Genomic DNA, 25,208 nt, shown 5'->3' on the forward strand with positions numbered 1-25,208 from the left:
TCAGTTTGGCAACGTCCCACCGGGTTTGTTATGGATAATAACCTCTATGAAATCAATCGTTTCACAATATGGGCTGCTAAACAATACATGTTTCGTAAATTGCCAATTATAAATGCAGGAGAAAATGGTTCTTAGACTGGATTGAGTTAAAATATGTCTTATGACATGCTTGTCTTTTTATCTACTACCCCTACGTTTTTAATGTACTATTTTTTTAAAAAATTAGAAAAGGCTCTACAGAAAGGTCAGCTAACTTGTCCATAACTAACTCACAATTTTACAAAACAATGATTAAAAAGGAAATACCCCCTTTCTAAAAGTCATATATTTTACTGGAATATACACACATACACATTTGTGGAAGAATGTGGGCATATTCATAGAATATTGAATAGAATTATTCTTTTCCTTGTATGAAAATGCCTTTCATCTCACTGAATGATGAAGATGTTAGGAAAAAGTATGAGAGGAAGTAGCACTAAATAAGATAAAGGGCAGTAGATGGATATCAGAAATGTAAACCAAGACAATAGAAGGATGGAGCCACTCACTTCCCTCTGTTGAGCAAGGTCCAGGTGTGGTGTGGTACCCAGCTGGGTTGTGGGGCTCCTGGTTACAGGCAGCTCCCAGTGTGTCTGTGGTACCCTGCACTTCATGGTGACTGTCTCCAGATGCGAGACAAGCTGTTCTGCCCTGCGGGACTGGACACCCTCTTTCAAACTGACTCCCTAGCAGCTGCTCCTGCTTCTGACCTTGTAGCAGTCTCTCTTCATGATGGTGTGGGCACTTCTGGATCAGCACAGCTCACTTGCCCTGCAGGAAGCCATTCCTGTACAGAGAAGGGCAGGTTTCTCCTGTGAATGAGCTGAGTTGACTGACTGAAGGACCTGGCTGAAGTGCCTGTCAGCTTCTGCCCTCTACCATGGGCTGGAGGTGAACTGCACAGGAAGAACCTCTTCTGGCTAGATCCTATGAAGGGGAGGACAAGGAGCAACCAGCAAGACAGGGCAGGCACTTGTTCTTTAAAAAAAACAAGAAGAAAAACAAATACAGAAGTGAAATTAAATTCTCTCTTTTAAAATATGCAGAAAAAAACACAAAATCTTTTTATGAGCTGCAAATGGAGGGTAAAATGATTGACCAGCTACACAAAGAGGGAGCACTGAATCCCAGGGTCAGGAGGAGACTCAAAATCTCCAGCCTCAAGGGCACTAATGATCATATTACAATAGAAAATACACAGGCAAAATGCTTCAGAGTTTCTTAGTTTGAAGGCTAATAATTACTGGCAGGTGGTAATGGAGTTTACCTTGTCAAGAAACATTCTGTTGATCTTTAACTTGATCTAAGTTTTATGCTCAGTTGTTCTCAAACACTACCTGATTAATAACCAAAAGACACAGCTCCTCAGCTGGCACAATTTGATTTCCTCTGTGTTTCATGGATGCCACTGTCCACTTATAGCAGTTCAAGCAGAATACTTTGAAGGCTTCAAGAAGCCCAACAAACTTTCGAGGCTAAATCTCCAGATGGGAGAGAAGTAATTTTGTCCTAGTGAGTATCACTGCAGAGGATAAACAGGACAACACTAAGCTGTCATTGAAACGCTGTCTCAGGCTATTGGGAATGCAACAGAGGTAGGATGTCATAAACAGTGGCTTCCACATGCACCCTATTCTGGGGTGGTTTTATGCTGTCAGGGAGTTTCCTTCAGCAATCTGATAATGCCTAGAAACTGCCAGTCCACGTTTACTGTGGAAGTAGCAGTGTCCTTAGCCACAGAATTAGAGAGAAAAAGCTACAAGCATCACGTCTGCTGCAGTTCATCCAGAACTGAGCTGACACTGATGCCCATGTGGCACTCTTCTCCTTTTTATCTTCCAGAAATAGGCACAGACTTTATATTTTGTATATACTGGTAGTTTGTATAATACTTACTTCAGCTTTGTATAAAAATATTTCACTGGAGTAATGTCAGCTCCAACAGCAGCATCCTTCTTCTCTGTTTTGCTCTTCTTGTTGACATCATGGAAGGAGACACATTCAGAAGATCCCCAAAATACTCCTTTCATCTTTGAAGAATGAATTTCATCTTTGGAATCACTTCAGGGGGAAATACAGGCAAGGTGCATAGGTGTAGAAATGCTTCTGTGGACAGCACCAAGTTACCTGATCTCACGGTGGCTAGTGTCACCCTAAATTTCTTAGCCAGTGAAGTACTATTCAATCTCTCTCATCACATGCATCTCTTCCCTAGCAGGCAGCAGGACATGTTGACAGTTGTAGGTTGTTGCTTTCCATGTTCATTAAGCAATGAACAGTGTTCTTTAACTAAGGTTGTTACTGTTTTTCTTTTACAGTGCTGTAGTATACAGTGAGACACTAACAGGCTGCTGAACTACATTGAATTCCTGCATGTCATCTTTGCAGAGCAGAGAACGTGCAGCACCAGAGCTGGGCCCAAGAGGAGCTCAGCGCTGTTGAGGTTCTGGCCAGAAGAGCCATCAGCCACAAGGGGGAGGTAGCATTTAGTAATAAGCACCAAACGCTTTAGCTGAGGATTTCGTTCTGGTTTAGGGGTGAGGTGTCTCAGAAATACAGACCCAGACCTGCAGGAGCACTTATAAAGGGAAGGGTGAAGAGGCATTTTTCAGCAGCTGGACTACTGAGGCTGGGATCAGCCTGGAGCACGGAACTGCTTGGGGTGCACAACAGCAAATGGCCATCATGGCACATCTCACAGTCCCTCTGAGCACACTCTTTATTTCCAGAGGCACCATTTACTTTCAGTTGTTTCGACTAGCACTATATACCTTTTTCAGTTCCAGATGAGTGGTGGCATTTCCAGATCAAGTTTCTTCTGACTATGTGCTTAGACAGTTCCTTTTACTTCGGAACCAGAAGATACGCTCATGTGTCACTGAGCAGGAGGCCTTGATGCTTCTATGAATACTGTCCAAAAGGGTTGTGGTTTTTCCTAGCATATTGAATGATGACTTGGAGTGATTGTACACTCTCAGGGAACCCAGATTCAGCTATAAGGCCTCTTTGTCAGCCATCAGCCATCCTGGTTGTCAGAATCCATGGAAAGAGTATTAAAATAGTCGATCAGATTGTGATAGGTCTCTCAGTTTTGCCATGTAAGTTGATTCCAGTATCAAAGTAGTTCTGTGTTCCTTGATACTATCCAGCACAGTTGCTATCTGTAAGTCAAAGTTTTGCTAATACCAGTACTTTGAAAGTCTGTCTGTGCAAGGTCTTGTAAACTTAGTCTAGGTCAGGTGCTGAGCTTTTACATGTTTATCTCCTTCAAAACACTTCTTAACTATAAACAGAACACAGCCCCACACACTCAGCCTTGCACAGGCAGGACTGATTTCCACTGACTACATAAAATTATGCACGGTTTGGTCAATTCTTTAACTGACAACAGGAACTGCTTGGGGAAATCCCTCACTGTGCACTGGATCCTTCACCCCAAGTGGTTAAGCAATATATCTAATGACACAGATAGTGTCTATCAGCTTTATAGAGCAGAGCTCATGCCTATTAGCAGGAGCTCCCTGAGGAAATCACTGGAGTGATGCCAGCTGCTGGAGAGCTCCCACAGCCATCAGTCAATTGTTTAGTTGTGAAGTGGCTGGCAGATCAGTTGATCTCCTCATTGCCAAGCTACCCTCCATTTCAGTGAGTTACTTCTTTGCAGATCCCTCTGTTGTCTCAGCTATGCAGTCATTAGCTGGACAGCTCCTGGACAAGGCAGCCAGTTAATGACTAAGTGGCCTTGGCATGCACACAGGCAAAGGCTTCATATGCAGCACCATGACTGTGACTATTGAGTAAACTTGAACTTCATCCTTTTATCACAGCAGTAACTTAAATTCGTTTGATTTTACCGTACTACCTGAACTGTTGACCACTGTTTCTGCCTTGTATACTCCACATAGGAATACTCAGTATTTTCTCAATCTCATGCAGGAGTGCTCAAAAACACGATTCAAAGAGCAAGAAGCAATGGGTGGCTCCTGAAGACCCTTTCCTTCTGAAGAACTTGAACAGAGCTGTCACTCCCAGACCACAGCATCCCCTTGAGCAAGACATCATGTCAGCATTCTTCTTGCAGCTCTTGCTTACGTAAAAGGAGTAAGAGAAGGCCAGATCCTTCAGGCTGCTCCTTTTTGCCCACCCCCCTTTAGGAACACTTTCTGAAGGAGATTTACCTTTTCTAGAGCTCAGCCCAAGTTCTGTGAAGTTGAGAGTGTGGTTTGTGTTTCTCTTTCTCTTTGGGCTGCATGCACACAGGACAGCAGCTGTATCACCCAACACAGACCAAACATCTTTTTTTTGCTTTTATTAAAAGCACAAGTTATCTCAAGGCATCTCCTTACCTGTGTCTAAATGTAGAAAGTCATATGAACACAGCTACTGCCCTTCAGGGTATGGAGTGGAGATGACTTAGCTGTGATGGTAAGGAATGGATAAATGTGAAGGATTGTGTCAAAGAGATTAAGGATCTTTTATGAAGTAAACAAGACTTCCAGAGTGTCTGAACACTGTCTTAGAGCAGCTCAATTGTAGTCCTACACAGAGAGCAGCAAGAGAAAATCCACACAGTGAAATGAAAAGGAGATGACATGCAGAATGAGATACATCAGAAGGATCCTGAAGGAAGGCAGAGTACCCTACATAACAAACAAAAGGAATTACTCCAGTCTTTCAGTGGGATGGTCACCTTTAATCACTTATCTTTAGCTGAAGCTGGTGGACTTACCTGTTCAATGATGCAGTTCTTTCCTAACATAGAAAAAAATCTTTCCAACATACTCCCTTCTCAGCACCAATGACAAAACTTGGACAGTTTTTAAATTGGCATGTACAAAGTTTTAAAACCTTAAAATTGTGCAATTTGCTTGGGAAATTGGAACAGTAAATCCTCCCCCTGCCCCTCCCCACCCTGCCCAAGTTACAAACCAGTACAGAAATATGTAAGGGTTTTTATTAATTGTTATTGTTTAACAGGTGACTGACAGTTTTCGTAACAAAAAAAGGGTTGTGAAATATTCTGAAAACAAATGATCCTTGCATTCTACACATATATGGGCATTTCCAAAGAAATAACCAATCCAGAACAAGAGCTGTTTGGCAAGACAAAGCTCACAATAGAATTTTCAACATGATGACTTACAAAGGGGGAATGTTTCTACAGATATGCAACAGATCAACAAACATGAGTTTTGGTAGAAACTATTGGGACCAGTGCTTCTAAACTTTACACACTTTAAAAAACCCTTCTCAAATAACTTTTCTGTCTTTATATACTGATCTGCAAAGTATCCATGAGAAATAGTTCAACAATTCATTGTAAAAATAATCAATACTTCTCAAAAAGGGAAAGCGAGTATCAAACACGTATTACATTGCATCCAACCCTGCACAATCGAGTGTTATGATGCTTCAACTTGCATATTTATACCGAAAAAAGTATCAAGTATACAATTCACCCTCTTGATTACATTTTCTTTAAACATTTTGAATGTTAATGACAAACTGAAAAAAAACCCAAAAGCATAAAATGCCTGACCTTTGAGGAGTAAAAACTAATGAATATGTACAAATCCAAGACATGATTCTCAAATACACTGGCATTGATTCACTGGCTGCGGTTTGTCAGCCAAGTTGCTCAATTGCCTGTATGCACATATGAAATGTGTAACAGCTGTGTGGTCAGACACTTCCCATATCCTGGAGGAATTATACACAGGGTAAGTTCTACCGGGCAATAAGGGCGTGTGCATGTGGCAGCTATAGCAGCTGTCCTCAGGCTGTCATACAAGAGTAGTAACTCAATTGCATTCTCATCTCCCAACCCACATATGCTTGGCATCCAGACAAGTTTTGGCCTCTCTGGTGTTTGTGATAGTTTCTTTATTTAAATTTTTTTTTCCAGGTCTGTCCATCTACTACAATTCTATTTAAAAAAATAGTACATAAGAGAAAAATAAATCAATAGAACAATATAATTAGTACTACTGAGGACAGCACAATCACAACTGGAAAATTGAGTACCTGGCAAACATGTATTCTGTTTAAGGATTCTGTTTGATGTTAGATATTTTTGTTTAGCAACTGCATTAGGTTGCACATGCTACTTCAAAGGATTTATTTGCTGTCTTCTGTGTCCAGGCTGAAACGAACCCATGAGGAAACACTAAAAGAAAAAACGACATCTGCTGGAGTTCTGTTAAAACCTGGATGTGCCTTCACCTAGATTGCTTCCCTGCCATGCAGTAGCTGATTGCCTAGAGAAAATGTGCTTGTCAAGTCTAGCCCTCAGTAAATAAAGAACTGCTAATTAAAGAACTGACAGCCTATCAACACTAATGAAAGGCAAGTACCATAGAACACCAGATATTATAAACAAAAGGGTAAATAAACACTGCCCCTGTGAGTTCTAGGGCTAGTTCCAAAAGGAGGAATAAAAAAAAGTTACTCTCCAAAATACAAGGCACATTTGAAAAAAAGAAGGTGGTTCCTACCGCTACAGGGACCCAGAGAACACTCAAGAGTTTTAAGGGATTTTAAGAATGGAAATGCACTGTCCCACTTGTTTAGTTTAAATCTAGATATGCTTGTTTTCCTATGTTAATTAAATTAAAAAGCCCCCTTAAAAGTTTGCAAAGCTTGTATATCTGTAGACTTCCAATGTCATGCATAAGTGATGTGGTGAACCATAAGCTCAAAATTTAAGTCATGGGAATGTATACTTCATTTCTGGGAGAACTCACACAGTCAGAGAGGCAGATAGGGGCTATCAGTGCAGGCTGCATTTAGGTTTCTATCTGCAAATAACAAAAAGGACCTGTGTTAACCAAGTGCAATGGCTGTAACCTGTGGAGGTTCCTGCAGTTGCAGGAACTGCAGTGCACTGGGATGCAGAGACAGTGGCACAATGACAGCTGAGGCACACTGTTGGTTTACAGATAAAACCTTGACTGAGAAAAGAAGTAAGTATTCTTAATATATGTCCAGAATGATGAGAATATAACTTTGAGCTTATACACTCTCAAGTATTCAACCATGGATCCTAAGATCCAATGAGACTTTGATCAACCTGTTTCTTTATCTGTTATTTTAATTAGCATCTTTTGGATAGCTCATTCATAAAATACTATTTGTATATTAAGCTGGAAGACAATGCAAGACTGATTAATTTGAAATATGATATTACTCCCCTCCCTCAAAGTACTAATGCATACATTTATATGCACATTCACAAATATATATTCACATAAATGTATGTATATACATGTAGGATTTATGTGGCAAGAAACTTGCTCAAACATGATCTCTTCTAAATGTCTGCCTCAGTCTTGCTTAAAAAAATAAAATAAAAATAAAAATAAGATAGTGTTGAGACACCATGTAAAACGTCAGTGATAAGGAGCACAATGTGCTATCCCACTGGGGGAGAAAAATCACACTTCTCTGTTGATGGAGTATGACCATCAACTAGGTAAATCACTCTAAACTGAGTCCTGTTCTGCTGCTTCTGATTCCTGTGGAAGCTGGCATTATCTCTACTACACTGCAGTCTGCAATACAAACACACTCACAGAGTTTAAGAGCATGCATAGCTAACTGTAGCATCTGTTGTTAGACAGTGAAAGGCAGCAACCTCTGCATAAGTCCCATGCATTTGCAAGTGCAATGAGGAGGAGGAACGGAAACACAGTAGGAGAACTTAACAGCTTCAGACTACAACTGTGATTGTCCCCACTATGCACAGTGGATCACATGAAATCCCATTACTTCCCCTGCTTATTGTTTTCCTAACATGGCCTTTTCTGCTCTCTTGAACTTCTGTAGCTCAATAGCTAGCTCCCAATATCTCAGATACAGCCACATAAGTCTTCCATTTTGACTTTTATTTCGGTTCAGCATATTGCCACAGTAGTTATCATGTTTGAAAATATCTTTTAAGCCACTTTCCATATGTAGAGCCATAGCAACAGGATCAGTTGCTGCTTTAACTAGCAGATTTTTCTCTATTTCTAGTCTCTGGCTTCTGGGTACCACAAGACTGCAGTAGATGTCCTGTCTTTCTTTAAGTCCCTCTTCAAATTCTTTTAGTAAATTATTGGCTCTCTTTTGCCATTCTTCTTCCCTTGCCAGACAACTTTGGTACAAGCTACCTTCTGCTCCTGAGTGCAAAAGGACTTGTTTCTCTCGCTCTAGCTTCTCCTGCTCCTGTTCTAGGATCCTTCTTTCTTCTACTAGTTTGCGACTCTGGGACACAAGGGCTTCCCGGTAGCTCAGGGTTCTGTTGCGTTCCTTTTCAAGCTCCAGCTCCAAATGAGCAACTGTGCGACGGTTTTCTGTGATTATATCCCGGTATTTGCCTTCCAGGTCTTTTTGTAAAGATGAATGTCTTTTATAGTATTCTTTTCTTTCTTTTTCTATTTCTTTTTGACATTCTCTGGTCCAGATCCAACCTATCATATATAAATTGAGACTTCAGACATGAGAATAACACATATAACATTGATGGGTATGATTAATTAACTATGTGAATAAAGAAGCTATGAAGTGGTAAAGAACTTTCTTTCCTGCTTTCCCCAGTAATATTCACTTCTATTCACACATCCAACAAAATGTTTTTCTGTGGATCCATATTTCACTTTAAGTCACTTAAAATGATCAAGTTTCCTTTGAAGTTGGACAGAGCCAGGTTGGGAACAGCCTTGGGCAACTTGGTCTAGTTTGAGACATCCCTGCCTGTGGCAGGGCAGTTGGAACTGGATGATCTTAAGGTAATTTCCAACCAAAACCATTCCGTGATTCTATGATGCTATTACGTAAAAAACAAATCTGCCAAGTCTTTTATTGTTAACACATGCACTTCTTGGATTAAAGAGGTAAAACAGTTACAGGAAATCAGACTGGAGGTTTCCAATACACTAACTGCACTGAGAAACTTCCAGGTCCAGTACATAAATTATACATCAGCAGCTCCCTGAGTTGTAGAATATTGCACATCCACTCTTCTGAGACAGCTTTATAAATGGAAGCTTATTAAATATGGACTCAATTCCATGTGTGAGAAATGGCTGTTACCTTAATGCTATAAGCCGTGCTTACTGTTCAGAGCACTAAAACACGCAGACCAGAGGAAACCCCTAGATGGGGTATCACTGCACTACTTCAGAGGCTCCCCTTTGGCCAGCGGGCAAGTTGGAGCGGCCCTGGCACTACTTACGGAAGGCGGCCAAGCCCAGCATGGGGACCAGCAGGGCATAGTTCCATCTGCTGCCTTCATCCCCGGGCTCCCGTCGATTTGGCAGGATGTTCCAGTTGGGAGGGTCATTTAAATTATTCATGGAGCCACCTGCGAACCACAGAGGAGAAGCACGGCCTCAGCAGCACGCAGAACACCATAACACCCCCGCACCCAACCGTGCTGCTTTCTGCCCGAGACCCTCGAACGACGGCAACTGGGTACTTGACACGGACGTGCTTTAGGATCAGAACCCCTCCTTAAGCGGCCCACCCCGCGCCTGTCCGCCCCGCGCCCGGCCCCCGGGCCTCGGCACTGCCGCTGTTACAGCCCACCCCTTCCCCGCCGTCAGGACGCTAACTGCTGGCGTTACCGCCCCGAAGGTCCCCAGGCTGCTCCGCGCTGCAGGCTCCGGCCCCCCGGCAGCCCGGGACGGGAGAGTGGACCCACGGCGCTGCCCCACAGCCCCACCGACACTTACCAGCCCGAGGCGCGGGCCGCGGCGGAGCACTGGTGCTGTCACTTACCAGCGGACACGGCCCGCACTGGGCAGGCCCATTAGACGAGAGAAAGAGGGGGGTATCCGATGGGGACAACAAACAGGTTCGTCCTATCCCTAAGCGCTCCCGGTGGCCTGGTCCTATCCCAACCAGCTCAGGTGGCGGGACGAGGGGGAGATTTGGTGAGGGATCCCTCATGCAAACATGCACACACTCAGTTCGCAACTCCCTCCCTCCCAGCATAGTTGGTCTCTCTCGCAGAGCCTTGCGGGTAGCCGCTCCGCTAGCGGGGCTTTGGCGCATGCGCCTTAGTTCCTTCCCCCGGGTCCGTGTGAAATGGCGGTAGCAGTAGCGGCTTCGCGAGGTTTGGCGAGGCGTTGGATGCGGCCGGTGAGTGTTTGTTCTCGGTTCGCTCCGCTCTGTCCTGTGTTGGGCTGCTTTTCCCTTTGCTGACGTCCTGGTGCTGGGGAAGGGGCCAGGTAGCGGAGCTGGCGCAGAGAACCCCCTTCGGAAGGGGCCGGGCCGGCCTGGCCTTAGGACTCCGTGCGGCTCCTGCCTGTTTTCTTAGCCGCGGTAGGGAAGAGCACTCGGCTCTGGCCTGCCCCGCACTGCTTCGCCCTCTCCCATCGCGAGGTACGCGGCGGCCGGCGGCAGCCCGTACTCCGTTGTCTCCGCCATGACCTTGGCGGCCAGCACCCGCCCTGGGGCGGTGAGCCAGGCTTGGCTGTGGCAGCGGAGCAGCCAGAGAGCCCTGCGGAGCCGACTGCTCTCTCGGCAGGCTCGGTCCCTCCGGCTCTGTTTCCGGAGTGGGGCCGTCCTTGTGGTCGGCTCATGGGGTTAACCGACTGCGGTCGTGGTCAGGCCACTCCTCCTGGAGTGGGAAGCGAACGCGTAGCCTTAGGCTCTGAGCGGGCTGCCCGTGGGTCAGAGGGAGGCAGCGGGTACGGGGTGCGCCGGGAAAAGGCCCTGGGAGAGGCTGGCAGTTGCGGCGCCTTCCAGCGCCAGTACCTGGGTAGGAAGCTCTCTGCTGGCGCCTTCGGTAAGCTAGTGCTTGTCTGCGTGTTGCTTAAATCTGCTTAGCGTGTGTTTGCAGAAGTGCTTCTTCAGTGTCGTAACAGTTTTGTTGTAGCTGATCTGCAGGCAGTGATGAGTTGGTTTTCTCCGTGGTGAAGTGGGAGTTTTCAGTTTCTTTCTGCTGTTCTTATCGTGTGTGTCCGTAATGTGTTTGAGATTACAGAAAATAAGTGTGTGGGAAAAGGAACCTGTACATGAAGCTGTAGGTGCTCCTCTCTTGTAAAGCAAGTGCCGAAAAGGCAACCAGCTGACAGGGAGAAGGACTTAGAAGTGGCATGTTTTAGAGGGCAGTGAACTGGCCCTGATAGAACCTTAAATTGCTAAGGGCCATGATGTTCCTGCTAGCCTAACAGTGCAGGATCAGTGTGACCAGTGTTCCTTTCAACTTTAGTATAACTTTTTTTTCTGCTCTGTGGACTTTTATTCAGGCCTATTCAGAGCAGCACTTAGTGGCAGCAGAAACTCTTAGGTGTAGTTTTAACAAAAAAGTGTGTGGATGGGAATAGCAGCTTGGAAGACTTTTGTGAAAAGAAAAGCGATCTGCTAAACAGTTGTGTGGTTTGGGAGTTTGTAATATGTTTCCAGTGTCCTCTGATGCAAAATGTATTTGATAACTGTTTGTAGCAGCTTTAGAAAATAAAGTTTTCTGAAAGGAAATCATTTGCAAGGTATTGTGGCAGGATTCTGACTGGAGGCTGCAGGAGGCTATTTAAGAGGAAGAAAAACTAGTCGATTTCTTTTGCAGCTTTAGGGCATAAGCACAGTTTACAGGGTTTGGGATTGGGATTTTTTTTGGTGGTTTTTTGTTTTTTCCTCTTGGTCATTTGCAATTTATTTAAGCAGTACAAAGTATGTACAAACCTGTTGTGTGCTGTCTTTACCTACAGTATAGATTTTCTTTCATTTGTTTAATGTGTTGCTGCTCTCAGTGAAAAATTTATTGCAGTAAAAGGAGCTGTACTGTTGCTGGAGCAAGATTTTGGAAATAAGCAGTAGTAATACATGCTGGAGAATGTATGGGTGCTGCATTTAAAGTGTGCCTCGTAGCCTCCCATGTCAATTACAGTTCTGCTACTTGAACTTCAGTTGCACTCAGGCCTGTGCAAGTGGTTTTACTACAGAGAGGACACCCCCTTTCAGGTTGAGCTGTGAATGTTATGTAATCTGTTGTGTAGATAAATTACATCTGATACTTGAATTTAATCTGGTGAACTAGTTGATCTGATTCTGTATGTAAAATATTAGTGAAGATGATAAATACTGAAGTTAAGATGAGCATGGAATTGTCCGGGAGTGTGATAACATAGTAGGGTGGAAGGAGGAAAGTAGGTGCCTGGAGCACTAGCAGAACTCCTTCCAAGTATGAGTTAAGATCGTGTTTCTTAAAGATGGCTGTAAAAACCAGAAATGTTAGTGTGTGCGGTGACCCATTAGATTCACTTTTATGCAGGAAGGTAATTTGAGCAAACTAGTATGAGAGATGATAAAAGTAGGTTGAGGAAAATGTATTGTAGTTCATGTCAGGGGTGGGGGAAGAGACGGACTTTTGGAAGTGACAGGGAGGGAAGACCTGCTTGTTAACATGTTACAAGGTGGTTAAACCATGGCTGTAACAGTTGCTGGAAATGGCAAATGTCAGTCCCGGTCCATTTTAGGAAGTATTTCAAATAGGGAAGTGCAGAGATCACTGTTATGTTCTATGTTGCTGTTCTCATCCATTGTACATGCTGAGTTAGGTGTATTTTTCTGAATGGTGTAAAGAAGGGACATCAGGTTCCAAAGCATTGGTGTTTTATATGATTAAGACTAAAATTGTGATTATTTTAACCAGTCAAAGCAGAGTCTGGGTATTGGGTAGGTTTGGGTGCTGGGTTTTTTTGTTTTGATTTTGAATGTGCCAGGCAAGAGGGAATAATATTACAGAATGGAAACTCTGCTGTTGTGCTTAGCTTGGGTATTAATAAGTGGTTCTAATTTGGTCATTTAATAGAGAATGAAAAGAAGAGAAATATCTCTGACTCTTGCAGCAATGATGAGCTAGAACAGCCTTCCCTACCACTGTTTTTATCTTTGTTATTCTTACCCACCTGAAATAATTAAAATTCTCAGGATTGCTTGACAGGAGAGGTACTTTCCATTAATTGTTGTGGTTCTCATAAAGCCATCTTCCATCTTTACTTATGAAAAACCTGCAAGAATACTACAACATTAATTGCAAACATATTTTTCTGTCATTGCAGCCTCAGATAGGACTGAGAGGCTGGTTAGTATTAATAAAGTAAAAGAACAGTCTGAAACATGCTGTTATCTGCCGACTGTTCTCTGATCCAGTCAAAACTTTTTTTTCCTTTCATTTATTTATTTTTTTCTTACTGGAAAAAGGAAAATACAGGAAAGCCAAAACTTCATTGCATGTGTCTCTCAAATATGTTGATACAATGGTTTTGTGTATGTGGTATCCGTAGTAAGTAAAGGTTTGTTATAAAAGTAGGGCAGCTGAGAATGTTGGAAGTCTTCCATGTGGAAACATTTAATGTGAAATGTGTTTCATAACAGTTGTCTTGATTTCTGTCCATAGTGGCCAGCGGCATGCCAGACTCTTGCTCGCAATTTACACTTCACAGCCTATGGAAAGAAGAATGCTTCTACGAAGGTTTCTGATTCGGTATGTTTGTGCTTCCTTATCTTAAGTAACAGCTTGGATAATACACAGTGCTTGAGAGACATTAAACAAATGGGTGTTGGTATTTTGTGTTGCACTCAAGTATGTAATGAGACTGAGTTTTGAAATGGATATCTCTTCTTAATGATAGTTTCCACCCAGGAGAGTACATAACACTTGTTGCAAGGGTCTTTTGAGAACATTAAACCTATACTGCTTGAATTTCCATGAAACTTAAGTTTGACCTAGCTTGAAATCTTTGTGATCATAACAAACTGATTTGTTTTCCCAGATTTCTACACAATACCCGGTAGTAGACCATGAATTCGATGCAGTTGTTGTGGGTGCAGGAGGAGCAGGTCTGCGGGCTGCGTTTGGTTTGTCAGAAGCTGGATTTAATACAGCATGTATTACAAAGCTGTTTCCCACCAGATCTCATACTGTTGCTGCACAGGTGAGAAATGAGATAGAACAAACATTTAAAAAATCTCTGCTGTCAGAAAGCTGCTTTGGATATGTACATCAACATCACATTTCAAGGCCATGCTTCCTCTTATGGATATTGCATGTTTAGTTGAAACTATTTTGGAGGGTGATACCTGTTTAGATTCTGTTCAGTGCTTTTTCACTGCATTCAATATAACTTTGCAATTTCCTGTGTTAAACAAAGCAGAACAATATAAGAGCCACTGTGAATTGCAGAAGTTTCTCACAGCAATATTAAATATGATTTTACTGTATATTTTGTACACAGGGGCATAAATGGTGCATGATTTTTAAGAGAAATGAGGGAAACCTATTAAAACTACTTCAGTAATATAATTCCAGGGAAATGGATTTTCATTTTCAGGGAGGGATCAATGCTGCCCTAGGAAACATGGAAGATGATAACTGGAGGTGGCATTTCTATGACACAGTGAAAGGGTCTGATTGGCTGGGTGACCAGGATGCCATACACTACATGACTGAGCAAGCTCCAGCTGCGGTGATAGAGGTGAGGCTTGTTGGATTTTGTCAGTATTTATATTTGTAAGTGTTTATAACATAGACTAGCTTCGAGGGAGATCTCCTTGTTAGGAGCATAGTAAAATAACTTTTTGCTTTGTTATGCACAAGGGTTTCTGATGCTTGTATTTGTGTTCAACAGCTGGAAAACTATGGGATGCCGTTCAGCAGAACTGAAGAAGGAAAAATATATCAGCGTGCATTTGGTGGGCAGAGTCTTCAGTTTGGAAAAGGAGGACAGGCACACAGATGCTGCTGTGTGGCAGACAGGACAGGACACTCACTGTTACATACTCTCTATGGCAGGGTAAGCAGCTGTGAAGTAAACTTGGCTTTGCTTTTTTATTTGAATTTTTTTTTTTTTTAATTTTTTGTGTTCCTCTTTTCCCCTAGAGTTTAGCAGAACCAAACACACCTCCCTCTCTCCCCTCAGAACCCCCCAAAAAACAACAAAAAACCCAGCCAACAGAAAAATAACCCACACCAAACAAAACCCAAACCAAATGAGTAGGTGTTCACATATGGATGAGGAATCCAGGGGTATGACTGATAACAATTCTGGTTTTCCTTCCTTCCTCAATGTGGAAGGATGTAGCTGAGGTGATGCTTATTTTGTGTCAGGAGTGTGCAGAAATAGATTAAATTGCAAGATATGCAATTGCTCTTGTTAACACAACAGGTGTTAATTAGTGTACACCATGTTAGCTTTGTGGTCTGTAGTAATTCTTCACTTTGAATACTTTTGGGTCTGTTAACCACACCCAAAGAGAATTTATATAAACATTCCACCAAAAATTTTTTACAAAAAGACTGACACAATGGCACTGGGGAACTGTGAAAAAGAAGTACAAGGCAGCATTTTCTTTCACTCATCTTCAAACAGGGAACAAGGGGAAATAAAAGGTGTAAATGCATGAAGGCCTACTGTGCGTTTCTGAGCTTGCTCTCTGGCAAGTAAGTGACTCCTGTTCTAGCATCTATTCCTATCAATTCTGTAAACCATAACTGAAGAAAGATTTGGTTGTTTTAAAATAGTAGTCAGCTACTTGAAACCTGAAATTAAGTACCTACTAGCTAATGTTTTTTAATTTACTTAGTGGCTAGCTAATTGCTCTCCCTCAGGTCCACACTATAAATGTTGCCGCAACACAGCTGCTCGGTGTTGATCCTTGAGGGTATGAAAGAATGTTTGATGTGATGCCCGTTGCTTCTGCTGGTATACTAGGCTCCAGGAGATGTATTCTACTTCTCTGTGAGAGGTTTAAGTAAAAAAACATGCTGGTACATGTATTAAGCAATGCAGCTGACTAAAGTGTTGCTAGAGGTACAGGGAAATAATGACTTGCTGACTAGCTATGACTTCTTGGATTAAATGGTTTGGTAACTACTTATATACCTTTAAGCTAGGTTGGATTCATTGGCAAAGTTTTATAAGGATTTGCAAGGAAACTGATTTTCCTGGTAGTTGTTCAGAGTGGTTTGTATCCTGATACAGCCCACAGGTGTTGGTAGTTTTGAAAATAGTTTACTTTGGTTTCTGGATTTTTCTTAAAGTTCCTTTTTTCATTTTCCTTTAGTCTCTAAGATATGACACAAGCTACTTCGTTGAATATTTTGCCTTGGACCTACTTATGGAAAACGGAGAATGTCGTGGTGTTATTGCCCTTTGTATAGAAGATGGCACTATCCATCGTTTTAGAGCAAAGAACACTGTCATTGCCACAGGGTAATGTAAAGTTTATGACAGATGACAAACTTCAGAGTGCTGCTAGTTGGAAGTGTGTGTGTTTTTACGTGTATTTGAAGCCGAAGTGTGGAGATGACACATTGACTTGAAAAACATAATTTATATGTTCATCTTCTCTCCCCCTCCTGCCTTGATCAAAAGCAATATAACTGAATTCTGTCATACCCTCTGAAAGGAGACACTAATTTTATGACCAAGTATAAATTTAGTACAAGGTCTAATCTTGGATTCTAGAACAATGCCATAAAGTTGGAATGTGTAAGAGCAATGTATGACCCAAATGGCCTTAAATTTTAAAACATGCCATAGATTTATGTTTATTAGAAGACTATATGCATTAGTCTTTTGCTGCTTGTGGCTGTTTCCTGTCTGTTTCAGTATGCAAAATATTTATAAACATACCTATCCAAGAAAAACTGTTTGCCTAAGTAATTTGGCTTTGTTAAAGACAGGGCTGTTTTCATACTTGTGTTCTTTGAGGTATATTGAATACATAGATACTTCCTGTGAGAGTTTGCCCTGAAACTGTGAGTAGTGGCAGTCCTCAGTAATGTTTGAAACTAACCTATGTGGTTTAGATATAAGATTTAATGTTTAACACCTAATTTTAGACAACTAAGTTTTGAAATCTAAGAACATAAAATCAGGGCCATACTGAGGATATAAACTACTGCTATATGCTGGTTTTTATAGAACTGCTAGTAATACTTCAAATGAAGTCTAATGGTAGTGGATTGAGAATTTCCTGACACAACCTTTATGTGGCAAAAAGACTTCCGATACTAACCTAGCTACTCTGCTTTGGAATTGTTATTCTTTTTCTTGGACCTTCTGTCACCAGCTGTTTTTCAAATATGAGCATAACAGCACAATACCAGTTTTACTTTTTCTTTTGTTTGAACTTAGTATGTGGCTTATTGCTTATTAACCCTCTGCTCTATTTCTGTTATTGTGCAAACAGCATAGCTGAGCAGTATGTTCTAGAGATTTCTTCTTGCTAATTCTTTAAACTTTTGTGTTCTGTAGTGGGTACGGCCGCACTTACTTCAGCTGTACATCTGCTCATACTAGTACGGGTGATGGCACTGCTATGGTCACTCGAGCTGGTCTTCCTTGCCAGGACCTAGAGTTTGTACAGTTTCACCCTACAGGTACAAAATATGAAATAATACATTGATCTTGAGATGAATGATTTTTGTTGTTTTAAAATGTGCTCAAGTCAGTTTTCACTTTTCTATGACTGTTCATTACTTGTTTGTGACAGCGGTTCACACTTGTCTGCAATTGCTGTTGAATAGAAATTTAAGGAAGACTTAGAATGTCATAAGGGTTTTAGCTGTTCTAATTTAAAGATCAATGTTAAATATTTGGAGGTACTGTCTTTGCAAAACAAAAAGGTTTTTTTATTCCAATTTATATTTTATTTCAAATGATATTTATTTTTATTATCCAATTTATTTTATTCCAGGCTGAAACCACTTCACCTTTAAAACTTATTTTTTATTTTGCCTTTAAAATGTTAAAGGGTTTGATAGTAGATACAGAAACAGTGGGATAGATGCAAGTATTAAGGAATGACATACTAAATCTTTTGTGGAAGAGGGATAGTTGAAGTAAAGGTATATGTTTTGGACTGTGATTTAGGGTTATAGCAATACAGTGTTTATTTGACTTAGATAATTTTTTTTTCTAGTCAAAGCTTCATTGCCTGTGATAATTCTGGAGCTTTTAATGTAATAATCAAATGTACAACTCGGTTAGCATTTCTGTTTCCTATGATGACCAGTGCTGAAAGCTAACACTGAGTAAGCTTTGACATTCCACAGTGTTTGAAGCCATCCTTTATTGCCTTAGCACAGGAGAAGAGGGAACAAAGATGAGCAAACTGGTCCTGAGATAACCAACTTCTGGTTTACTTAATCTTGAGCAAAGTAATTGCTGAAGGTCTACAAAATCTTTGTAAATTTCTCCTTACATATTGATGGGTGCAGATCTCTGTAGTTCTAATATTTTGGATAGTGTTGGTGTTCCAAATCAACTTGATCAGCTTTTGGGAAGAGTATTTGAAAGGAGTAACAATACATGTTTCTAAGCACTCCTGGGGGGGTCAGTTCCTAGTGGTATGATTAGGGTGGAATAAAATCTACCCCTGTGACTTAACTTGCATTGTTTTACGACGATACTGTTTATTCAGTCCTAGTCATCCTGACTGTGGAGCGGTCCAGAGAAGATCTCATTTGATAGTTTGGTTTTTTTTTTGACAGGTATCTATGGGGCTGGTTGCCTTATAACAGAAGGATGTCGTGGAGAGGGAGGTATTCTAATTAACAGCCAAGGTGAAAGATTCATGGAGAGATACGCACCTGTTGCGAAAGATCTGGCTTCGAGGGATGTAGTGTCTCGATCCATGACCATAGAAATCCGTGAAGGAAGGTTAGTTAAATACCCTTAATGAATCTGCAGAAGAAATACTTAATCATACTAGACTGTATACAGTAAAATTCTTCATTTGATAAATGCCTGATATTTCATGCAAGTGTGCTTTAATAATTGTCAGCTGAATTCTGCATGCAGGGCAGAAATTTTGCTTGTGAATTCCTAAAGATACTGAAAGGGAACAGAAAACATTAGGAATCTCGTGCTTGAATTTGGTGCATCTAGGTACAATTGTTTAACAAGTTTAATATATATGCTCTTACTGCAAGCAATAGAAATAATTTGGTGCTCTGTTCTCTTCACTAATTACCTTCAAATTTTACATATTTCTGCAGAGATGTAGTGGTTTAACATCTTAAATACTGTAAAGTATGTAAGTGAAAAGAAAAGCTGGGAGATGAAAAATATGCTTAAATACTGCCAGGGTCAGTAGTATTTTTCAAATATGCTAGATACTGGTTTTTGTCACATAACATTTGAAAATCATTTTCGCCATAAATGAAAGAAATTGGATTAGAAATATTACTGGTGTTTGCAGAATTCCTGTTACACATATCAGTGTTGACTTTTTTTAATAGGGGTTGTGGCCCTGAAAAAGACCATGTATACCTGCAGTTGCACCACTTACCACCACAGCAGCTAGCAACCCGTCTCCCAGGAATTTCAGAAACAGCTATGATATTTGCTGGAGTTGACGTTACTAAAGAGCCTATTCCTGTTCTGCCTACTGTCCATTATAACATGGGAGGTATTCCTACAAACTACAAAGGACAAGTAAGTATAATATCACTTGGTATTTCTTTTTGCCATAACAATAGGAAATTATTTTCCAAATAGAAAAGCATTAATGATATTTTTCGTATGTGTAAGGATGAATACTACTACTATAATAATAATGTCAGTACTTGTACACAGTCTGGTTTGTTTTTGTAAATAACTTGAGGACCGTGTTCCAGTCCATCTGGAGATGGGAATACCAAGAAACATTTAAAAGGAAGTTACTGTCATGTCTGACAACAATTCTGTTTATCAAGTTGAAGATAATATATTTTAAGAAAGATCAAACTAAGGCTCTGTTATAACCTGTAGTGTAAGTTAGTGTATATTAATTCTCTATACCTTATGTAATATCTACGTTAAAGCAGGTTACTCTAACTCATACTCATTAGAAATCAATGTGATGGTGTCAGCTGAAGTTTCCTATTTCAGTGTATTGTACTTGTTAATTTTCAGTGTAAAATTTTGCCTTAGAAATGTCTGATCAAAATTTCTTCCTGTGTTTTTCTGTCTTGCTGCAGAATTGTGATGAAACAGAACCACATACTTTTGATAAGAATAAATAAATAAACCTTGGGTTTTAGTGATAGCTGTATTTACATAGCATTGCTATTTACTCTTTAGAACCAAAATATTTATGGTTTTAGAGTTGGCGAAAACTTAATTACTGTGTTTCATCCTTAGATGTACATGACCTTTGCAGATATGGAGATTTGCACTGTTATAAACTGTTTTAAGAGCTTAGTGCTAATTGACTCTCTGAAATGATAGGTTATTACACATGCGAATGGTGAGGATAAAGTGGTACCTGGTTTATATGCTTGTGGAGAAGCAGCATCTGCATCTGTTCATGGTGCAAATCGACTTGGAGCAAACTCACTTCTGGATTTGGTGGTCTTTGGTCGTGCTTGTGCCCTTACTATTGCAAACACATGCAAGCCTGGTAAGTCTCACAGTTTTAGAGACACTTGCCTTTATGATTTCACTTCTTGTCCACAAAGAGTGGTTACTACTTAATTCAGAATGCTAGATATAGACTATTACTTGTTAGAAAAGGTGGAAATCATGCTTATATTTTTTATAGGCATGTTCTTTTCTGTGTGAATGTTTGAAGTTAACATTTGCTTTGTGAGATGATATTTTTTTTTAAAACTAGAATTGGGTCAGTGCTATTGCAAAAACAGTTGAGATTTTTCACAAATTAGCAAAAGGGAATATTAAATATGAAGACTGACTTCTCTGCATCCTGCACTGCATCTTGGATGTTAAGAGAACTTTCTTAACAGTGAAGAGACAAGGAGAGTATAGGAGAAGATAGTAAGGAGCCACAAGCTTATTCCATAGTTTAGGAGAATTTGCATCATTTGCTGTTTTTAAGGAATTAACAGCAGAATTTAGCCAAATCCATAAGTTTCTCACTAACTGTCACAGGAAAAAACGTGATTCATATACTCTACTGAGAACTGTATTTTAAAGTGTATGGATAGTATTGGTGAGAGTTAGGAAAGTTATAACTAACCTGTACCTCAGAGGAAGAAAGCAGATTGTGTTTTAGTTAAATCTGACTTTTAGTAGTTGCTAGTCTATGAAAGTGCCAGAAACCAAAACCAAGCCTGAGCTGCTAATTGAATCTTTCTTATTAGGAGAGACAGTTCCCTCTATTAAACCAAATGCTGGTGAAGAGTCGGTTGCTAACCTTGACAAATTAAGATTTGCTAACGGAACCATAAGGACTTCAGAAGTGCGACTTAACATGCAGAAGGTAAGCCTGGTTAAGCTCTTGACTATAAGGTGTAAGAAGCCGCAGTCAGCAGGGTGTGGTCACATTGCAAAATACACTAGGAAGTAAAATACAGTTTGTGGAAGTAAAAAAGCAGTGTGAGTAAACTGTGTGCAGCAAAAGCTGTATCAGTTTTCTTATTTTCTTTTTCCCTTCATGGTTATTTCTCTTGGGTGGTTTGTCTGCTGTGTAATGGAATCGTAGAATCATAGAGTCATAGGTTTAGGTTGGAAGATCATGTAGTTCTAGCTGCCCTGCTATGGGCAGGAGCACATCTCACTAGACCAGATTGCTCAAATATAGTAGGGTTTCTTCTGTTTGGGATGAACAGAATGTTTTTTCTTCAGGCTGCAGATATATTTGAAGTCATAACAGCTCCCTGTCAAGCTCTGTTGGAACTCATGAAGTTATTTGGGATATTATGCACATGCAGCATATCAAACTGATTTTGTTTTACTGTCTTGCAGACAATGCAAAACCATGCTGCTGTGTTTCGTACTGGTGCTGTACTCAAAGAAGGCTGTGAAAAAGTTAGCCAAATTTATGGTGATCTGGCTCATCTGAAGACATTTGACAGAGGTAATTTGATAGTAAAAAATATGCTTTGGACAGAGTACTCTAGGAAAAGCGTGGTGTTTGTTGTGTTTTATTTTAATTACTCCTCTTCTGAAAACTTTGTGTTTCTTGAAACTTGCTAAATGTTTTAACCATTTTGAATCTTTAAAAATCTGTTGTAGAGCCCTACTTGTTTGAACGTGGTCATTAGTAAAGTACTTAATCTTACTGGTCACTTTCTGGTTGTATACATTTAAAAAGATGCGGAGCGTGAACTTTGATTTAACTGTGTAAGGTACTAAATACTTTGAACATGATTTGAAGTTGTTCAGATACTAAGATGAGCTTTAGTAGTATCTTCTAAAAAAGCCAGGGAGTTGCAAAAAAGGTAACAAGACTATTCATAGGTTGAACACTCAAGTTTTCATTTTTCAGCTGAGTAGATAGTAGATACAGATACTACCATGTCCTGCAGTATGTCTTAGGAGAACTTAGTTAATTAAGTAAAACTGATGATGTACCTTTTGTCCTCTTGTGTATTTCTCTCCGATTATTGCTATTGGATGTGCGTCCAAACAGTGAAAGTAAGACTGGCTTTCTGGGACAGCTCTCACCAAGCACTGAGGAAAGTGTTATGGTAGCTTAAAATGTAGGGATCAAAATGAAGATACATTCATGTAAGTGAACTTGGGTCCACCTTGAAGATACTTAAATGAAGAACCCTGTATAACTAGCAGGGCTGTTTAGGTTCCCTTGTCTCTCCCCCCCTTCTCTGAGGGTCAGAAGAAAGGGAAAGCCCTGTTGTCTGGATCTGTTAGGGATCTACTTAAAGAGCTACTGTTTAGCCAGATCTTATGAACCGAAATGAGATACGGGAACTGAGTTGTAGGGATGATATAAAGTAGGCAAGAATCTATGGTGTAATTTTGTCTCAGTGACACACATGCAACAGGAATACCTAGTAGAACTGAACTTTTCCAAGATTCATTATGGTCTGTTAAGAGTATAGGAATTGTTACTGAGCCTTGCAGGCAATGGTGAGTAATTCCATATTGCAGAGTACTGTGACTGCAGTAGGTAGACCATTGGCTGTTTTAATTCTAAGTATCAGCAATAGGGCAGAAGTAAATTGAAGAATAACTTGTTTGTAGAACATCTTCCGTAGTCTTTTAATATTTTACTAGGTATTGTGTGGAACACTGACTTGGTGGAGACCCTTGAACTGCAAAACCTGATGCTTTGCGCTCTACAAACCATTTATGGAGCTGAGGCTCGCAAAGAGTCCCGAGGTGCTCATGCCAGAGAGGACTATAAGGTATAAATAATTTCTGCAACAATTTTCCTTGTTATATGTCCTTGGATGAATCATTTAGAAGTTGTAATTTCTTTGAAGTGCAGTCTTCAGAGTCTTGAGTTGGGATTAGTGTAGTTTGGGGTCCCATATGCTCTATTTTATCTGTTATTTGTCATATATAAATGTAAAATGACCAATACATGCAACAATGGGTAACAGTCTTGAGAGAAGAGTTGTGCCATGTGTGCATCTGAATTATTAGAGAGGTCTAAACTAGGACTATAGTGATAATAAGGTCATGAATGCATGAACAGAACTATTATTTTGTCTTGTGCAAGAAACTTTACCTTAAAGCCCTGGTTAAGCTTTCATATTTAAAATGTGCCATGAGCAGTGCTATAAAATAAAGCTTGCTGGCTATTAGGGGACACATTGTGTTACAGTTGTAATTTGAAACAAATCATGTGGTTGTGAACTGATTTGCAGATGTAACTTCTGGTCTATACTAACCTAACTTTCTCCTTAGTTACGTGTAGATGAGTTTGACTACTCTAAACCACTCCAAGGCCAGCAGCGGAAACCATTTGAAGAGCACTGGAGAAAGCACACCCTTTCATATGTGGATATCCCATCTGGGAAGGTAGGTAGAGCCTGACGCTTGAGGGTCTTTCTCACTGTCAACAAACAGCTTCTCTCAGACAGCTCTTGATACCGTTGATGTTTAACAGTAGGCATGTGAGAGAAGTTTTTGTTGAGATTTAGGAAACTACTTTGATTAGAGCTGGAATTATTTTCCCCCTTGGATCGGGCTTGTTCAAAAGCTTTTGCGTTTTCCCCTGATGGTGTCAAAATCTGCTATTGATGTTTAGCATTAAGTTTTCATGGTATTTCAAAGATGGAGCTGAAAAAAATGGCCCTATAAAAAAATTTGTGGTTTGATTTGTTTGGTTGTGTTTTTTTTTGTTTTTTTTTTTTTTTTTTGGGGGGGGGGGGGGTTTGTTTTTTTTTTTTTTTTTAACCTGTTCTCTGGATCCTGTTTCTTTCCTCTCCCCCAGTTCCAGCTTCCTTGAATCTAGTTTGGTGACAAGTGAGAGCACCTCACTTCCTGAATAGCTGTTGAGGACAGAAAGTGTCACAGTTCTGTCCCCTAACTTATCCATGTGGGTTTTATCTCCAAGACTGTTCCTAGCTTAAAGGACTAGGAATCTTAGCCAAAGCTTCACTTTTGTCCAAAGGGCTTTTTTAAAGTAGTAGTCTTTTGGTACCATTTTTTGGTCAGGCTTTGCTTGTAAAGAAATTCAGTCAGTAATAACTCAGTGGAATGTGTTACTTGTAGGTTACTAACTGTTCATTTTTGTGGGAGGAGAATAACGGAGAAATAGGCTTTTAACATCAATGAAGTAATCTGTGCTATTCAGTCGCTCTTGTTAGCTAGACTGTCTTGTTTAGATATAAAAGCTTTGTCTTAAAGTTCTTTGTTTTCTTTTACTTCAGGTGACCTTGAAATACAGACCTGTGATTGACAGAACTCTGAATGAACAAGACTGCTCAACTGTCCCCCCTGCTATTCGCTCATACTAGTAACTTAAATTTAACTGTCAGCCGTCTCCCAGAGGGGGTTAGTGTATGTAAGCATAGCACAAGCAAATCAAAATAGTATTGCCACTGTCAGTTAATGGAAAATGCTGACTAAATTTCTTTCCAGATTGTATTCTGCCGTGGCTTACTGTACAGTTATGAAAATGGAATACAGGACAGCTTATGCTCTTTCACCTGTCTGTTAAAACTGACAGGAAAAACACAAGATGTGTCTAAATAAAATGATGAGAAGTCTTGTATTTGTTTGAATGTTATGTATATAATTACCATGCTTTTATTTTGGATGTATAGTTATATTTCCATATTTTAAGAACAAGAAATGCAGTAGTTTTGGACAAAATTGAGATGCTGAATTTTATGAATGGGGACTTAAAGGCAAGCATCATAATTGCTGATGTAAGTAACAGGAAAGGGAATGATGCGCTAGTAATTACAACTTTGTTTTTTTCTGAAGCTAGAATTGTAGAAACTGCCATACTGTTGTGCTGTTGAAGAAAACAAGATA

General features: G+C 40.4%; 2 protein-coding genes across 3 annotated transcripts; one reads left to right on the plus strand and one right to left on the minus strand.

Moving 5' to 3' along the window:
• Nucleotides 1-4,982: 4,982 nt before the first annotated feature.
• CCDC127 (coiled-coil domain containing 127) lies at nucleotides 4,983-9,925 on the minus strand. 2 transcript variants are annotated; one of them, XM_005153405.4, is made up of 3 exons: nucleotides 9,802-9,925; nucleotides 9,257-9,385; nucleotides 4,983-8,492 (listed from the first exon to the last, which is right to left on the minus strand). In XM_005153405.4, the coding sequence occupies exons 2-3, from the start codon at nucleotides 9,375-9,377 to the stop codon at nucleotides 7,819-7,821; spliced, it is 795 nt and encodes a 264-aa protein (XP_005153462.2). In that variant the 5' UTR covers nucleotides 9,378-9,385; nucleotides 9,802-9,925; the 3' UTR covers nucleotides 4,983-7,818. The 2 variants fall into 2 exon arrangements, with proteins under 2 accessions (XP_005153462.2, XP_030908824.2); XM_031052964.2 differs by lacking the exon at nucleotides 9,802-9,925 and adding an exon at nucleotides 9,756-9,801.
• Nucleotides 9,926-10,033: 108 nt separating this feature from the next.
• SDHA (succinate dehydrogenase complex flavoprotein subunit A) lies at nucleotides 10,034-25,157 on the plus strand. The gene is made up of 15 exons (XM_031052913.2): nucleotides 10,034-10,164; nucleotides 13,427-13,513; nucleotides 13,803-13,964; nucleotides 14,361-14,504; nucleotides 14,658-14,822; nucleotides 16,093-16,241; nucleotides 17,289-17,413; nucleotides 18,527-18,695; nucleotides 19,277-19,472; nucleotides 20,247-20,418; nucleotides 21,119-21,237; nucleotides 21,723-21,834; nucleotides 22,995-23,125; nucleotides 23,631-23,744; nucleotides 24,599-25,157. The coding sequence occupies exons 1-15, from the start codon at nucleotides 10,111-10,113 to the stop codon at nucleotides 24,683-24,685; spliced, it is 1,986 nt and encodes a 661-aa protein (XP_030908773.2). The 5' UTR covers nucleotides 10,034-10,110; the 3' UTR covers nucleotides 24,686-25,157.
• Nucleotides 25,158-25,208: the final 51 nt, after the last annotated feature.

Source organism: Melopsittacus undulatus, chromosome 1, assembly GCF_012275295.1.
Source record: "Melopsittacus undulatus isolate bMelUnd1 chromosome 1, bMelUnd1.mat.Z, whole genome shotgun sequence".
Taxonomy (NCBI): domain Eukaryota; kingdom Metazoa; phylum Chordata; class Aves; order Psittaciformes; family Psittaculidae; genus Melopsittacus; species Melopsittacus undulatus.

Coding starts and splice junctions, on each gene's coding strand:
- CCDC127 (XM_005153405.4), bottom strand. CDS start 9,377: ATGAATAATTTAAATGACCCTCCCAACTGGAACATCCTGCCAAATCGA. Junction 8,493..9,256: donor GCTGGGCTTGGCCGCCTTCC/GTAAGTAGTGCC, acceptor TATATATGATAG/GTTGGATCTGGACCAGAGAA.
- SDHA (XM_031052913.2), top strand. CDS start 10,111: ATGGCGGTAGCAGTAGCGGCTTCGCGAGGTTTGGCGAGGCGTTGGATG. Junction 13,965..14,360: donor CTCATACTGTTGCTGCACAG/GTGAGAAATGAG, acceptor TTTCATTTTCAG/GGAGGGATCAATGCTGCCCT. Junction 14,823..16,092: donor TACATACTCTCTATGGCAGG/GTAAGCAGCTGT, acceptor ATTTTCCTTTAG/TCTCTAAGATATGACACAAG.